Below are 17172 nucleotides of genomic sequence, written 5' to 3'. Positions count from 1 at the left end.
TGCAACATATATCTCCTATTTGCATTCATCACCCTTACATTTTGTCCTTATGCTATACTCCTCATTTTTACCAATACGGTATGTAAAACAGTTTGATATAACAAACTTGCTAAGGGTTTCCCATAAGTCATCTAGAGATTCAAATTGCTGCTTTATCTTAGTAAGTGCATCATCCCATGTACTAAACAACCTTGGTGCTTTGCTTTGTTTGGAACTAGAGACCAAAACACTATAGGATTGTGGGGTCTGACCTCTTCGATTGTCCTAGTATTATGGGAAGTACTTTCACCATTACTTTTACTCTCATCAAATACATAAACGAACACTTGATTCTCGCTTTCATGGGCAATCAACATCCTAACAATATCATCATCAATAAATAGGTTCACAATAAATCTTCTATTTCTCAAGACAAAATACTTTAGTGATATCAAGTGCATTCCAAGTGAGAAACACTCTGTTACGTATTTTCACATGCCATCTAACCTAGTTCTACAATCAGTTAAAAAGGTACATGCATCACCACTAATATAATCTAAAGTCCTTTTGACACTTGATTGGAGTTCTATACCAAAAATACAATAAATTAATATGCTATCACTCATTTTCTTTTGTCCTGCACAACATTTGTAATAAGTATACGTCTTAATACTGGCCTTGAACTTGCCCAAGTTTGATAGGCTCAAGTTAGATTCGAAAAAAAACTACTAAATTTTAACAAGAGCTAGGAATATTGATTTTTGGGAAAGGTTTCTATGCTTCCCCTACAACATAGAAGTTCTATTCTCCCCCTACCATCGAGCCGTCCAATTTTGATCAAGAGAGCCACTCACCGTTTGATCTTAGATCCGATGTCTCAAAGTATTTTATTTTTAATTTTTTTTATAAAAATAGTATGATTATGAAATTTGATATGTTCCATCTTCTCATTGGGGCTCACCTATAAAAAATAATAAAAATAATTTTTTCGATAAATATAATGACCAAAATACCCCTTGAATCTTTCAAAGGTATTTTGATCATTTTATTTATTGAAAATATTTTTTTATTTTTTTCTCTAGTGTGAGTTTAATAGAGGAATTGACGTACAAAATTTGGTGTCAAAATAGTTTATAGAAAAAAAATTAAAAATAAAACAATGTAGAGACGTGACATTGTGTTTGGGGCAATCTTAACCCTCCATTCAGAATGGATGGTTGGATAAGGGGGAGAATAAAACTTCTATGCTGTAGGGAAAGCATAGAAAGCTTGCTCTTGTTTTTAATGATAAACTATATTTTAATAAGAGCTAGGCGAATTTTAAGAAAGATTTTTGTAAAAAAAGCTACTGCTAAATTTTAACTAAAGAAAGATGATGGATCATCAACTACAAGACCAACAGAAAACAAATAGAGTAAAAATAATCCAAAAATTACTACCACCATGAACATTTAAGCCTTAAAATGACAATAAAGAGAAAATGACAAACTCCATAACAAATTAATAACACAATTTCAATAAATCTTAAACCATGAGCAATCCATTCCTTCAATTGTCAATGACAATTTAAATACAACAAATTTCGACAAATAAAAACCCAACAACATATTTTAGGGATTTTCTTCAATAAATCTGATATATTTTTTTATAAAAATTAAATAAAATGGTCTTTCAACCATCCAAGGAAGCAACTACCAAAATCTACAGACAAGCAAACAACCATGAAAATATTGTTTCGGTTATAAAAGACATAACAGATGCGCATTTATCCTCAAGACAATAGAATACACAAGGATCACGAAGCTTTCATTCTATGCAAAGAAACATCATAAATTTAAAGACAATCAACAAGCTACTAATCCATATTGTTATCTACATTTTCACTTCAAATGATCAATAAAAGGATTTCACATGCCAAGCTTTACCACTAAAGTTGAAGTTGTAACAGAAATAATAGATACAAAATGTTTCTAAATATTAAATTGAAATACTCTTTCATACATGGGGCTCAAAAATCAAGCTCGGGCTTTGATGGGGCTCGTTTTGAGAGAGAGCAGTGCTCTGTGGGACCTTCGTAGAGACGGGGAGAGAGCTGTGGGACCTTAGTAGAGAGAACGAGAAAAAAACTTGGTGCTTTGTGGGACATTGGTAGAAAGAGAGGGAGAGAAAACATAGTTTTGGCCTCAACAGAAAGAGTGGGGCCTCGGTAGAGACAGATGGACAAAGAGATTGGTGATGGGGCTTTGTAGCGAGAGGGAGAGTAAAAAAAGTAGATCGTGAGGAAAAGAGAGGGAGGCCAGAGCTCGTGTTGTGCTCTGGTAGAGAGAGAGGGGAAAAATCGTTAGGGACAAGAGTGAGGGAAAAAAGTCACGAGGGAAAAGAGAATGGAAACATCGTGAATAGTTTAAGGGCAATAGTAAAGACGAGGGTAGTTTAGTCTTTACCAGATTCTTTTTTTTGATTGGGGAGTATTTGTTAGAAAAGTTTACTTTGGGGTAAAAGTTGCTAAAAAAAATTAGGGTAGAGGTAAATTGCCTAGAAAGACTCCTTTTGGGGTTTTTTTTTTGCAGTCTCCTCTTCCGTCCCCGCCGACAAGACAAATGCGTATTTATCCTCAAGATAATAGAATACACAAGGATCATAAAGCTTTCATTCCATGCAAAGAAACATCATAAATTTAAAGCAATCAACGAGCTACTAATCCACATTTTCACTTCAAATGATTAATAAAAGGTTTCACATGCCAAGCTTTACTACTAAAGTTGAAGTTGTAACAGAAATAATAGATATAAAATGTTTCTAAATATTATATTGAAATACTCTTTCGTACCCGGGGCTCAGAAATTAAGATCGGGCTTTGATGGGGCTTATTTTGAGAGATAGCAGTACTTTGTGGGACCTTCGTAGAGCGGGGGAGAGAGCTGTCGGACCTTCGTAGAGAGAGGGAGAGAAAAACTTGGTGTTTTATGGGTCCTTGGTAGAAAAGAGAGGGAGAGAAAAGCTCAGTTTTGGCCTCAGCAAAAAGAGTGGGGCCTTAGTAGAGAGAGAGGGACAAAGAGATCGGTGATGGGGCTTTGTAGAGAGAGGGAGAGTAAAAAAAGTAGATCATAAAGAAAAAAGAGGGAGACCAGAGCTCATGTTGTGCCCTGGTAGAAAGAGAGAGGAAAAATCGTGAGGAAAAAGAGCGAGGGACAAAATCACGAGGGAAAAGAGAATGGAGAAATCGTGAATAGGTTTAGGGCAAAAGTAAGGAGGAGGGTAGTTTAGTCTTTACTTGACTCTTTTTTTGATTGGGGGGTATTTGTTAGAAAATTTTACTTTGGGGTAAAATTTGCTAAAAAAAAATCAGGTTAGAGGTTTTTTTAGAAGCCCCCCCCCCCCTCTCCTCCCCTCCTCCCCCCAAAAAAAAAGCTCGATTTAGATCCCCTATTTTGCGAAAATTTGTCAAAAAATTCGTTTTCCAGCATTTTCCTCCTTAAATCAAAGAGTTTTCGTAAGTTTCGTAAAATTTAATTAACTAGAGTTGGAACAGTGTTCGCAAAACCCAGATCTAACTGCCCGGTTAGATCTGAACTGGCCAGCCATTGAACTTCAAAAGAGTTCAAAAAAATTACCTACCATCGGAATCAAACTAGAAACCTCTTATAAAGTACTTGGTTGACAAAAAGAAGGGTCTATATTATATATAATTTTTTTTTTTATTTTTATTTTTTTAAAAAGAGTTGGTCAAGTCGATTTTTTTAACATTGTTTTAATATTTTTTAGATTATGGTAAAGATTAAAAATTATTTTGTTCGTTAATATTCACATTTATATTTTTTCATCTTTTTCAAAAAAAGTTAAAAGTACTCTTAGGGACAAATGGACAAATTGATTAGTTAAAATCCATTTTTTTCATTAATTTTCAACTTTATTTGATTGTGTTTTGTTTTAATCATATTTTTTATATGCTTTTCATATTTTAATAGTTTTTTTTATATCTTTTTTTATTTTTTTCAACACTTTTTTTATTGTTCGGAACTTGTCCATTTAAAACAGTTAAATCGGCCGGTTTACTAGGTTAAATAACTTGCTGGCCTATGTCCGGTTAACCGTTTGATTTTGCAAGCACTGAGTGGGAACATGACCCGTTAAACTCAACCATGGTTACCCAACTAAACCGCGATCAATCCGCTTTAAATACCCGACCTTCCCTCCATTTTAACATGCGAATTTGCACTTTTCGTTTTAAGTTCCAGCTCCTATGAGTGGACTTTTAGTTGTCCCCCCCCATTTTGATTTCTCTGGTTCAAGCGAAAATGGTGAGAATTAAACCCTAATTTTCATTTTTTTGTTGATTTTGTTGAAGATTTCCTGGTAAAGATGACCTATAAACATTAACGGGCAGACCTACTGTAAAATCGCCATGGATTACTCTGTATAATCCATTTCCATTGTCCAGGTAGTTGCTCAAAAAGTCAAGGAAGCAGAAATTACAGAGCAAGATTCTCTTCTTCTGGTGATGCTCCTTAATCGTGTAATTTGTTTTGAATCTTCATAAGGATGTTGATTTTACAGAAGGACTGATCATTTTAGCTAGAGAGGGAAATGCAAATTACGTGTCATTTTACTGTTTTAGATTCACCATAAAGCAGTTGTCTGAGTGCTTGATGTAATATGGATTCCTGTTGTATTAGTGATCTTTCTGGTGAAATTATCATAAATCTTCCTTTGTATCTTGAATGAATTTCTCTGGAGCTCAAATATGAACTGAAGGAAGCAGAATTACAGATATCAAAGAGCAGGACAACTTGCTTGCGCTATTTCCGCTTGATTGTTCAATTTCTTTGAACTATAACATTTACAGATATCACTGATCACAACTCTCTCTCTCTCTCTCTCTCTCTCTCTCTCTCTCTCTCTCTCTCTCTCTCTCTCTCTCTCTCTCTCTCTGTCTCTGATCAGGTGCCATTACACAGCTACTGATCTCATCAGAGTTTTATTTTCTTTTTATTTATGTAAATTTCCATGGAATTATCTTTCATTAGTGTTTATTACTAGTGAAATTATCAGAAATCTGTTCTGGATTTGAATGTAACGTTTAAAACATAAATATTAGCATCTTACTTTATATTGAAGTCTTCTCAGATCAGATTATTTTGTACAGCTTCAGATTGTCTCAGAAGCTTCCTTTTCTGTTTCCTCGGAGGAAAACTTATTGGAATAGGTTTCCTGGTTTTCGTTTCTGATGAATAATTGAGAAATATATCTGTTAAGCTTTGGTTTCTGTTTACTTGAAGGGAAACATCTAAAAATAGGTTTTCCATTTTTTTTTTCCTTTGATAAATAGATGAGAAATCTTCTCTGTTACACTCTGTTTCCGTTTATATTAGAGGCAAAGCATATAGACTTATGTTTTTCTGGTTTCTATTTCTGATTGATTGATGAGATATCTTCTCTGTTCAAAACCATTCGCATTTTCTGAGTAATTGTATCAATTGAACTAGTTTTCTTTTCTTTTAAGTTTTAACTCTGTGAATATCTGTATATTTTGCTTTGTCTCTGTTTTCTGTTGACCAGACAAGAAATCTGCTTCGAATTGCCATATTCAACATCAGTTACATCAGAGGCCTTTTCCCTGAGAAATATTTCAATGACAAATCTGTTCCTGCTCTAGGTCAGTTCTCAACTACCAAATCCTTATGAATGAATGTTATTTGTGAGCAAATTCCCTGGTCTTCTAAGCTCAATTTACTTGAATTTGGATTACAAGAAGGGTTTATAGAATTCTAAGAATCAGCTGATCGGCAATTTCAAGCTTGATTCATTATTGTTTACAGTTCTCCCAAATTTAGGCTGAAAATGTCAGAATATAGGTAATCATGACTAGTACTATTTGTTAACTGGCATATGGTTTTGATATGCTAAGAACTCAGCGATTAACTCACATTACATAGATTTTAGTACCCAGTTATTAAACAGTGGGTTTACATTTTGAGTGAGTGTCATCTTTCAACAGAAATGAAGATTAAGAAGCTCATGCCTATGGATGCTGAGTCTAGAAGGCTCATTGACTGGATGGAAAAAGGTGAAAGTTAAAACTTAAAAGCATTGTAGCCTGTTTCTTTTTCCCGATTGGTGACTTTGGTTTTTGTTAAAGCATATTTAGGGATGGGAGTTTCTTTCATGGTGGTCCCAAAGGTTTTAAGGTGTTGTTTCTGTAAAAAAAAAAAAAAGTCTAATAAATCGGAGGTTTTCATGGTTAATTTTAGGTGTTTATGATGCGTTGCAAAAGAAATATCTTAAAACGCTCCTGTTCTGTATCTGTGAAGAGATAGATGGTCCCATGATCGAGGAGTATGCATGTAAGTCCAAAATTATACTCTGAAAGTATGAGAGAGCGAGAGAGAGAGAGAGAGTTTTCTGGGTATGATTCCATTTTCTGCTGATGTTTAGGCTTACGGTCCTTTTTCGAGTAACATTTTGCGGTATAAAAAACTGCTTGCAGTTTCCTTCAGTTATTCAGACTCTGATTCAGATGAAGTTTCCATGAACGTTAATCGTAGTGGAAACAAAAAGCAGGGAGCTACTTTCAAAGCTAATAACAACGAGATTACTCCAAATCAAATGAGGTCCCCTTTCCCTTCTCTTCCCTTCTTAATTGACGACCTTTTTGGTTTCGGATAGTACATTTGACACTAAAACGATGCTTATACTGAGGTGGTTGCTTTGACTCTTCGCTATATGGAAAGTATAGTATAATACCGTATATAGTATGGACGAGGACGATATCCACCGTCCGTCATCAATGTAGGTGGTGGAGATAATACATTTCACCTTCACGAATGGTTGAAACCTGCGATGCACAATTCTTTATTATGCTCTCATGGTGTACAGTTCACTTTCTTGAGTTTATTTACCAGTTTAAAATATGCCAAAAAATGTTCTACACCCACAGGAGTAGAATGTCTGTTTACTCCCTCGAGCAAAAGCCCACCTAAAAATAATTTTAGGGCCCTAAATTTTGAGGATGTAACTTCTTCCCATAGATTAATCTCAATATATATATATCCTAATTGCACCCTTCTACGCCCATAAAAAATAAAATTTTTTGAGATTAAATAGAGAACATCCAATTTTTAGATGGTGAAAATAAGTGTCGGAAAAGTCAAATTTCAATTTTTTTTAGAATAATCATTTAAAAAAAATCCTCCTTAGTCACCAAGAGAGTGAAAATAAACTATGCTTTTGAGAAAGCATAGCATAGGTGCTCTTAAAATATTTTCTTAAATATTGTTTGGTATACAGTGCAAGCAAAAATGACCAATGACGCCCTCACTAGGACGTTATGACCCCGTTAAATTTAAAGCAAAAGTAAAATTCACGGTTCCTTTCCAACTTTTTCTTGTGGGTCGAATCTTGGCGCACCAAGGACTTTAGCCTCCTATAACGTGTCTTGGAGAAGTATTTTGGATATAAAATTAGGTCTAAAGATCAATTTTGGATAAAAAATTAGGTTTGACATGTACACTACCATAATAATAAATGTAACGTGTCTTGGAGAAGTATTTTGGATATAAAATTAGGTCTCAAGATGAATTTTGGATAAAAAAATTAGGTTTGACATGTACACTACCATAATAATAAATGTAAAAAGAATAATTTTGAGATTAAAAAATAGTTTATTTTGTTCTTTTTTGTTTTTTGGGTAAGTTAGTAGGGTGAGGGCCTCTACCATGACAGGAATTGAGCCTAGGACATAGCTTTGCAAATCGTCAAACCATGATAGCCATGATAGGCATGATAGGAATTGAGCCTAGGACATAGCGTTACAAATCGTCTAACGCTAACCAATTAAGACCAGGCTCTTTTCTTGTAAATTGGTGGTAAGTCAACGGGGACTTTTTGTGCCCATGCCTTTTGTTTATAATGGAGTCATAGACCTCATCATGGAAAACTACCTCCAAGGCCCCAGCCCTTGCCCTTTGTTCTAGTTCTTGGACCATGCATTTTGAATTTATTCTTTCATCCGATGTTTAATATTTTTGGACCTTCACGAATCTAAGGTAGAAATAAGTTTACACTGATTTAAGATTTGTTTGAGTCCTTTCCTTCTAAAATCAGAGTGGACGCACAAGTGGGCCAACTCACAAATTTGTTTTCATCAAGCAAATTTTCTTTTTCTTTTGTAGCCCCTAATTTTTACTCTAGAGAAACATTGGTAAGTGCTACTAACAGATATCTCTGGATTGTACATGGAAAAAGGTTTAACCCAAGGTAATCATTTTTAATTGGGAAATTTATTAGATTAACTATACGAGATGAACAATTTAACACTATAATAATATTTTTTTTTGTTGTAATTCAAAAACACCTGTAAAAAGAACATGGTCTCAAGTTCGAATAGATGCAAATAGGTAAAATATTGAATAATTCATTTATGAGGATATTTTGATAAATTTTATTATTTAAATTTTAATGCATAAAGAGATAAAAGAATTAATGTTATGTTCCCTTTATAAACTTGGAATTTGGGCCTTTTTTTTTTTTTTTATAACATTATTGGAGTTTCGGCCCTTTTTAGAGTCTTGAGCACATGCTAATAGATTCGCTACGTCCAAGTTAATAAAATTCATAGAAGAGGTGGGGAGGGATTAAATACAATGAAAGCAACTCTACACCCTAGTCATCATTCCATTCCCATGATACCTTACCCCCCCTTCACCACCCAAAAAAAAAAAAAAAACAATCCCACACTCTAATCACCGCATTGTGGTTTTCATTCCCATGATACTTTACCCAAACAAAAAAAAAAAAGCATTGTGGTTTTCATTCCCATAATACTTTACCCAAACAAAAAAAAAAAAAAAAAGTTTTGGGCCTGACGATGATTGTGAAATTGCTCCCTTGAGACTCCCTGGAATGTGCGGCGTGTTGTTTGGTCGAGCAATTTTAATTTTATATGAACACTGAAGTCAAAAAATAACATTAGAAGATGTGTTTTTTTGGGGGCTTTCATGTTTTTAAGCTTTTTCCTATTTATTGATTTAAATTGTTTGCAGGAGCTCTGCTTGCAAGATGGTTCGAACTTTGGTTCAGTTGATGAGAACCCTTGACCGCATGCCAGCTGAGGTAAAGTCTCTCTCTCTCACACGCGCACATCAAAACCTAATACGGATTTTTAAAGAGATACCATTGAGAGATTGTCGATGGTTATTTTTCCAGCGAACTATTTTGATGAAGCTCCTGTATTACGACGATGTGACAGTACGTATTCTCTCTCTAAGTGGTAACCTCGTGTGTTTCCTCTAATGATGGCATTTGCTTACGGAGAGGAGAAACTTGCAGCCCATGGATTATGAGCCCCCATTTTTCCGAGGCTGCTTGGAGCAAGAAGCTAGGAATTCATGGACAAAGAATCCTCTTAAAATGGAGGTTGGGAACGTCAATAGCAAGCATTTCATGCTCGCATTAAAGGTACAAGACTCTCTCTCAAACACACACACCTCAAACCCAAATCGCACTCGGTCTATATAATTGAGGGATCTGTTTTGGATGAATTTTGGTGTTGCAGGTGAAGAGCATCCTTGATCCTTGTGAGGACGAGAACGAAGATGTTCAGGAGGACGATGCAGCCAGCTTGATGGCGGACTCCGATGAGGATAAGAGCGATGACTCTTCCTCTACTGATAGTGAGGTAAACTCTTCATCGGCCACACTGCAAAGGAAAACAGGGAATACCAGAAAGAGACTATAAGGAATTTTCCTTAGTGGAAATCCTGAGTGACTCAGACCCAATTTGATTACGATCGAGAAATCCAGGCGAAGGGAGAAGAAATATGTACCAGAAATTGACATAAATAAAGAAATGGCGAAAATCCATGGACCCATAGTTAATTTCTCCTTGATATAGATGTTCTAGTAGTATTAAGTAGCTCAGAATCCAAGTCGATTATAAACAGGATTAAAAAAGCGGGGTTGGGGCAAAAATTTTTACTTAACATTACATTAAGTAAAAACTCAAAGGCAAGGTTTGAGTGCTTAAGATTTAATAACTGTTAATATCGCCGTCTGTGGGAATCGAACCCACGACCACATGGTTAAAAGCCATGCGCTCTACCGGCTGAGCTAAGACGGCTATGCATCATGTTTTTGCATTTTAAATAGTACCTCATGCTGTCTAGTTTCCACCAATATAGATACACCGATGTTGGCCGATAGGGAAAGTGCAGTACGATCCGTATGACCATGTAAAATTACGGTCATGAGTGTCATCACCCTCTAATCAATGGATGGGCGGTGATGGAGTAAGAGTATGACGTACAACTGGGTCATTCTTTGTGTCTGTGTGCCTTGTGTTTCTCCATGGCTGTCCACCCACTTATTCCTGGATATAACAGTCATGGCCATAGATTTTTTATGATCTTATGGACCATCATATACTTTTTTTTGCATGTCATTTCTCTTGAAATGACCAATGGATTGGATGGTAACAAAACTTAAAAGAGTTTTTATGGTCATGTGGGTTTATATACTTTCCCATGCGTATTGTCTCTTTTTTGTTGTTTTGTTCTTTAATTATGATAAGCAATCGTCAACACGGGGAAAATAAGAATATTATATCTTTAAAAAAAACAGTACAATAATTTAATATATTCTTCCTTGTGTGCCTTTCAGGTTGATCATTCACAACAAGACCAATTCATCGTTGCACCAATTCGTATGTTCCCTTCATTCAACTGCGACATGAATTAGTCTCCTGATAATGGAAACTGTGGTACATTGTATGAAAATATAGCATATAGAATCTATCCATTTCCAAACTTAATGGTTACAAATAGTATCGACTGACCAGACATGTATGCCACAGTATCTAAATTGATTTATTTTTGGGATGTATGGTTTAGTTGTTGCATAGCGTACCAATGTGCTGTATGTTTCAAGATATAGAATCCTCATAATTGTATTTTTACGAGCTAACATAGTCCAATTTCAAAAGGTGCTGAAATGCCGATCCAAAGACGTGATGAAGATGATCCTATGGTTCAAGAAGGTAAGCTCTTTTTATTTTACGTTTTTACTTTGTCTTTCTCCGCCATTATGAGAGAATGTGTTAGAGGAAAAAGATATCATAAATGTTCAGGGTTTTGCTTTCCACCATTTGTGCTAATATTACTTTGTTGAAATTTGCTCCAAACCCAACAGAAATCCATTAAAAAAAGCTTCTTTGTTCAAAATTTGTTAACTCTAGAAATTTGGACACTCTATGAAGGAGTATTTTCTTTCTCTGCTTGCTTTAGAGTCGTAGCTTTTAGGTACAGGCTGAACTAGCACACTGCTGTGGTGTTTGCAGATGATACTCAAGATGCTGCAGAGGAAGGAGAAAACACTTCTCGTGTAAGAGAGTGGATCCTCTCCAGACACACGGATACTGTTGATATGACCGATGTCCTATCAAATTTCCCTGAAATATCACTGGTAAGAGACTTCCTCTCTCTCACTCTCTCTCTCTCTCTCTCTCTCTCTGTGGTTTCTCCAAACTATTCTTCTGAAGTTTCATTCAGTAATGCTAATTGTCAATTATGTATATATGCAGGTTTTAACCGAAGGTAATAACTTTCTCTAATTGCCTCCCTTCTACAGAGGAACCAGTCCACTACACAACTGACTACACATTACTCTTTCGGGTTTTTGTCATGCTCTCTCTGTGTATGAGTGTGAACTATTTCCCAAGATTTTTGAACTTTATACTCAAGCTGTGAGCTCTTTCTTGGTGCAATGAAATGACAGAGATCATGGACAAGCTGTTAAAGGAAGGGCTTCTAACCAAAACTGGAAGAGATGCTTACACAATTAACAGGCAAAAGGTGAGAAAATCAGTGGTTAACTATCATTGCACACATTCTTCAGCTTATTTGCCTGACACAAAAGTTTACTGAAACTTCAGAGACCCGATTCCAATTTGTTCCTTGTTAAAGAAGAGAGGGACTTGCCTGGAAACCAGAGTGCTGCAAAAGGAAAAAATGAGCCTGAGGAAGATCACATGTATATGAAGGTTAGTCACCAAGCAATGCAAAAAGATCTTTTGAGATAAATCCTTTTTAGAGAGACGTTTTAATATGCTGATTTTTACTGAATGGAATTTGCTAACGAACATATTATAGTTCTTTACAGGCATCTTCAGTGTTTAGAAGTAAGATATCATTGTAATTTAGTGCAAATTACTTTTGCTTAAATTGTGGGTCTCATTTGCTTGGGCCATTTGCGAAAAGAACAACTTAGGATGGCCTTTGTTGAGCTTAAATGGGTTTATGCCCTTGATTAGCATCTTAAATGTGTGAATGCTTGCCCACCGAAACCTCCTGGCAAAGTGGGCACCTTAGCATTTTGCATCAATAAGGAGCTATTAATCGTCGTATCAAAACCCCATAGCAATGGTAATTATCATTATGATGTGTTATAGGACTTTATGAAAGGTCAGTCTATGTGAAAATATTAGTAAAGTCCATTAGAATGTTGGATTATGTTAGCAAAGAGAGTTCCTTAGTATTTTCCCTCAATAAAGAGCTATAAGCTGTCCTACCAAAACCCCATGGCAGTGGTAATTATCATTATGATATGTTAGAGGACTTTATCTAAGGTCAGTCTATGTGAAAATGTTAGTAAAATCCATTAGAATGTTGGATTATGTATGTTTAAGCTTATGGGAGTTAAAACTTTTGGCTAAGTTGTTGACTCTTTGGAATGAGACAATTACAGCCATATTATAGAAATTTGAAGAATTTTAAAAGTTCAGAAATGCCCGTTTAAGGACTGAGTATTCGGGTGGAAAACCTCTTATGAATATTTGGCACAGCACTTACTGACCCACAAAAAAGATAAAAGATATGTATCAAGCTTTAGTTTTTAAGAGAAACAGATGTTAATCTTTGGTTGCTGATTATACTATTGGTTTATTTTAGGCCTTGTATCATGCTCTACCCATGGACTATGTCACAGTAGCAAAGCTTCAGAGCAAGCTAGATGGCCAAGCAAACCAGACCACTGTTCGCAAGCTGATTGATAAAATGGCCCAGGATGGATTTATTGAAGGCAAGGCTTTAAGAAGGCTAGGTAATTTCATTGCTCCTTATAGTTTTAACTTTAGTCAGTGTGTATCTTGTTGCATGAAAATTTGCATATTTAATGCTATCGTGGGATCTTGATCATCTGTTCTAGATCCTAGAGCATCTAGAATGGGTAAATTGATCCCTCAATTATATGAAGTAATAGTTGAGGGATTTATTGAAGGCAGGGCTTTTAGAAGGCTAGGTAATTTGATTGCTCCTTATAGTTTTAACTTTAGTCAGTGTGTATCTTGTTGCATGAAAATTTGCATATTTAATGCTATCTTGGGATCTTGACCATCTGTTCTAGATCCTAGAGAATCTAGAATGGGTAAATTGATCCCTCAGTTATATGAAGTAATAGTCAGATATAAATTAATAATTAAATCCTTTCAAAAATTTAAAGTTGCATTTGTCATATGTATCTGCGAATTCAATTTAACCAATCTCAGTTATTGCAGGCAAGCGTGTTATCCACTCAGAGTCAACTGATAAGAAGCTTTTGGAAATCAAGAAAGCTCTCGACATTCAACCATCTGTAAGAAAATCTCTCTATTTCAACTGTGTTTCAGTCTTGTACTTTATAATCTCATGTCCAAAGACTCATACATACACAAGGATTATGCAAGTATATAGCATATATTGGTAAATACATACATATTTGTATAAAGCTTTTTCTTTTTTTTGGCAAATGTATATGAAACTCCTTGTTAACATTTTCCCTTATGGATATGGTTAGGGAGCGGTAAAAAATGGGCCAGCATCTGAATCCAATAATATGGAGGCCTTTGAAAAGGGTAAGAAGCCACTCTCTACTTCCTTTTGCTAATATTGTATTGTCAAATTTGCCTCTGTTATCATCCATAATTTTGTTACATAATCTATGACCTAATAATAACCCCAACTAAGCAGCCTAATGCTAGGCTCTTATGTATTAAATTATTAATTTGGGTTAACTTTTAAGTTTTTTATTGATAGGTGTAAACCATATCAGATTACCTGAAGCGTCAGTGTATGGTGGACTGCACTCAATTGGGTCAGATTTGACTCGGACTAGAGCGCACCAGAGCGAATCTACTCGGAGCGAGCAGACTTCATGTGTGGATGCAAAAGGGCATCCTCGAACACCTATGAGCATGGCCCAGGTTCTATTTGTTACCCTTTCTTTGAGTGTTTGTTTCTTACCCCTTTTGAAGATGCCTTTGCTTTCTTTCCATTTACCTTGTTTAATTTTATGTGTTTTCATTCACTAAAACGTTTTGTTTCAGTTTCTTGTTGTTTCATGATTTCATTGCCCCTGCGCGTCCCCCGCCCCTTCTCTCTCTCTCTCGCTCTTTTTTCGTTACAGTTGCAGAATCCTTTCTCCTTTATTTTTCCTTGTTTATCGTTAATATTTATTTAAAAAAATCCATGTTTCTTTGGAAATCTCTCACCTTTTCTTGTAATGCAGTCTTTTCTTTCTTTCAAATTAGGTTGCAGTATCTCTGCGTATCTAAGCAATGTTACAATCTTTCTCTCTCTCTCTCTCTCTGGGTCTATCATTTTAATGTTCTACTGTTTTCTTTCTAAATCTCTCTGGCTCTCACACAAATCAAACATCTTTAATTCCTATTGTCTTTTAATTCACACGACACATGTTCACTGAGGAGAGAGATTGGGGAAAATTACTTGGTTGTGAATGATGTTTCGGCATGTTTGTAAGTGGTATGATGAAAAAATAACATTTAGTTTGATGCATTTTGTTCTTCTGTTGCTATGTTTTCTGGATCGGTGGATTGAGAAGCAGCCGATTGCGTCTAGAGAGAGTATGATACCGGGGATTGCAGGAGAAGCATTGAATCACAGAGGCTACGGTGGTCCTGATGCCATCAGATGCACCCAGCAGTCCACACAAGACAAGCGCTCACGCAGGGCTAGCATGGTATCCTTTCTCCACACCTCACTTCTTTTCTTCTTGTTTATACGACAGAGAGAGAGAGAGTATTCTAATGACCATAAGAGTACTACAATCATAGAGAGATTCTACAATTCTAATGGCCATAAGAGTACTACAGTCATGATAGAGAGAGAGAGAGAGATTCTACCATAAGAGTACTACAGTCATGAGGATCATCACTTGGCTGAATGATGATGAACAGCCTAGATAGAGTGGCCCCTCATTTTGAGTCATGTTAAACCATTACCTGCATGGTGATGAGCATCATAGAGGTTGACTTCATGGTCACGAGGGTGAAAGAGATATACAATGAGACCATTTAGCTTTGGTACAAGGTGGTCACAATTTCTTATAACCATATGATGTGAGATTTGATAGTTTGGAGGTACTACAAAGTTCAAGAAAATTTCTTTAGAAGTTTGAACTTGGTCAATGGAATAATTGCAGCCGCCAAATTACACATCCAATGGTCATGATTAATGTGACCACCTTGTATCAAAAGTAAATAGTTTCATTCTATACTTTCCCTTAGATAAATACTCATTATCATTGATAATTCAACGCTTCAACAAAATCGCTCCTAACCATGCTTTGGATGAAGGCTAATCTTTAAATGTACGGTGACGAATTACAGGTAAAGGATCCCATTGAGCAATACGCCAAGCGCCCTAAGCCTCTAATTGCCTGACCATTCTCAGCATTAAAGCATTCCCTACCCTTCACTGCACCTATCGCTACCCCCTACCCACCATCCTCTCTCTAAAATGGCTCGCAAACTTTGTATATAACAGGTATAAGAGCCTCATTCTTTCTCTCTCTATGAAAGGATATCTGAAGATTTCCTTCCTCTGACTTCCAAGGGATTGCATGAACTGTTTTCCTTTGATATTTTTCTTGGATAGAAGCATAGGCCTATCTGCTCCTATATTTGCATAAATATTGGAAATGCTATGCTTATCCAAAGTATAATAGACTTGCCGCATTGAAAATGTAATTGAGAAGGGATTGTCTACAAAGAATTTATCTTTTGTATAGGGAGGTCACAATTACTTTTGTCCCTTGCATTTTAAAATAGTTGGTTGTAAAAATGTTATTGAATAGACACAGTTTCAAAAAAAAATTTCTCGAATTTTACGACTCATCCTAAACTATCCAATTTAATACTTAATAAATAAAAATAATTGTGATTTTTTTGTACAAAAGATAAATAATCTATAGACAATCACGAAAAGAAAACTACCCTATTTTTTCCAAAACTTCAACTATACCTTTTTTTTTATTTTATTACTGTTTAAAATTTTGTGACCAAATTACCCTTCGTAAGAGTAAGAGCGAGAGAACTGTGATGGTCTCTACAAGTAATTTTGATAGGTTCATAATGTGAACCAGTACGGTTCTAAAGAACGGTGATGGCTTTTTAGCAAGTAAACCGTCACGGCGGTCACATCCATGACAGTATAGGAAGCTTAGAGACCATCACAGTGGTCTTATAACTGTGACTGTCCAAGCCATTACGGTTGTATTACAACTCTGATGGTTTGCGAAGCTAGAGACCATCGTGGTGATGAGGTTCTGAGACCATCACAGTTATAACACCACCGTTATAGTCTCTAAATCTTTTTACGCTGTTCTCTTATGGAGTAAGAAGGGATCACTTGTGGCACCACATTCAATAGCTAGTTTGAGTTATATTAAACCATGCGAAGTTGGGTACTATCAAAATGAGATGATTTCATTGAGTTCTTGATGCATGCAACGGGTCAAACATCATGTGTAATGATGTCTTGGTTTAACATGGTGTGCCTCATGTATGTCATTCATTTCAGTGGGACCATCACAGTTATTAGACCACCGTGATGGTGTTTATACGACTGTCGAGATGGTTTACTCGCTAAAGAACCATCACAGTTTATACGACTGTCGAGATGGTTTACTCGCTAAAGAACCATCACAGTTTTAAAAGAACCGTGAAAGTGCACTTAATCATATCCATAAAAAACAAAAAGCACTTATAGAGACCATCACGGTTCTTTCACTAAATTGCAAACAGTAACAAAAAAAAGGGTATGTTTGAGGTTTTGGAATAAATAAGGTATTATTTGAAATTTAGAAAAAAAAAAAAGAATAGAAAAGATCACCCTTATTGTTATATTGTCATCGGTGATTTTATAG

The 17172-nt window shown here is 35.7% G+C and overlaps 1 protein-coding gene and 1 non-coding gene across 5 annotated transcripts; one reads left to right on the top strand and one right to left on the bottom strand.

Annotated features, from left to right (window-relative positions):
- The first annotated feature begins 4072 nt into the window (after positions 1-4072).
- On the top strand, positions 4073-16032 carry ASY1 (DNA-binding HORMA family protein). 4 transcript variants are annotated; one of them, XM_020669733.2, is made up of 22 exons: positions 4073-4280; positions 4421-4477; positions 5539-5635; positions 5978-6046; positions 6231-6323; positions 6467-6590; positions 9021-9090; positions 9184-9225; positions 9307-9435; positions 9533-9655; positions 10636-10678; positions 10958-11011; positions 11312-11436; positions 11555-11567; positions 11749-11825; positions 11906-12013; positions 12921-13071; positions 13526-13602; positions 13804-13861; positions 14043-14209; positions 14848-14985; positions 15635-16032. In XM_020669733.2, the coding sequence occupies exons 1-22, from the start codon at positions 4278-4280 to the stop codon at positions 15686-15688; spliced, it is 1872 nt and encodes a 623-aa protein (XP_020525392.1). In that variant the 5' UTR covers positions 4073-4277; the 3' UTR covers positions 15689-16032. The 4 variants fall into 4 exon arrangements, with proteins under 4 accessions (XP_020525392.1, XP_088724707.1, XP_020525391.1 ...); XM_020669732.2 differs by having other exon boundaries at positions 4188-4280; positions 4425-4477; positions 14851-14985; XM_020669731.2 differs by having other exon boundaries at positions 4188-4280; positions 4425-4477.
- On the bottom strand, positions 10024-10096 carry TRNAK-UUU (transfer RNA lysine (anticodon UUU)). The gene has a single exon. It is a non-coding gene; the product is annotated as a tRNA-Lys (tRNA).
- Positions 16033-17172: the final 1140 nt, after the last annotated feature.

Source organism: Amborella trichopoda, chromosome 6 (assembly GCF_054954075.1).
Source record: "Amborella trichopoda isolate Santa Cruz 75 chromosome 6, AtrichopodaSantaCruz75HAP2 v2.0, whole genome shotgun sequence".
NCBI lineage: Eukaryota > Viridiplantae > Streptophyta > Magnoliopsida > Amborellales > Amborellaceae > Amborella > Amborella trichopoda.
This window is presented reverse-complemented; position numbering and strand designations above follow the sequence as displayed.

What these genes read in the sequence shown, in the direction of transcription:
- ASY1 (XM_020669731.2), top strand. Translation starts at nt 4,223, where the DNA reads ATGAGTGGACTTTTAGTTGTCCCCCCCCATTTTGATTTCTCTGGTTCA. An exon ending in ATTACTCCAAATCAAATGAG is followed by an intron (nt 6,591 to 9,020) that starts GTCCCCTTTCCC and finishes AATTGTTTGCAG; the next exon opens with GAGCTCTGCTTGCAAGATGG. An exon ending in TTGACCGCATGCCAGCTGAG is followed by an intron (nt 9,091 to 9,183) that starts GTAAAGTCTCTC and finishes TTATTTTTCCAG; the next exon opens with CGAACTATTTTGATGAAGCT.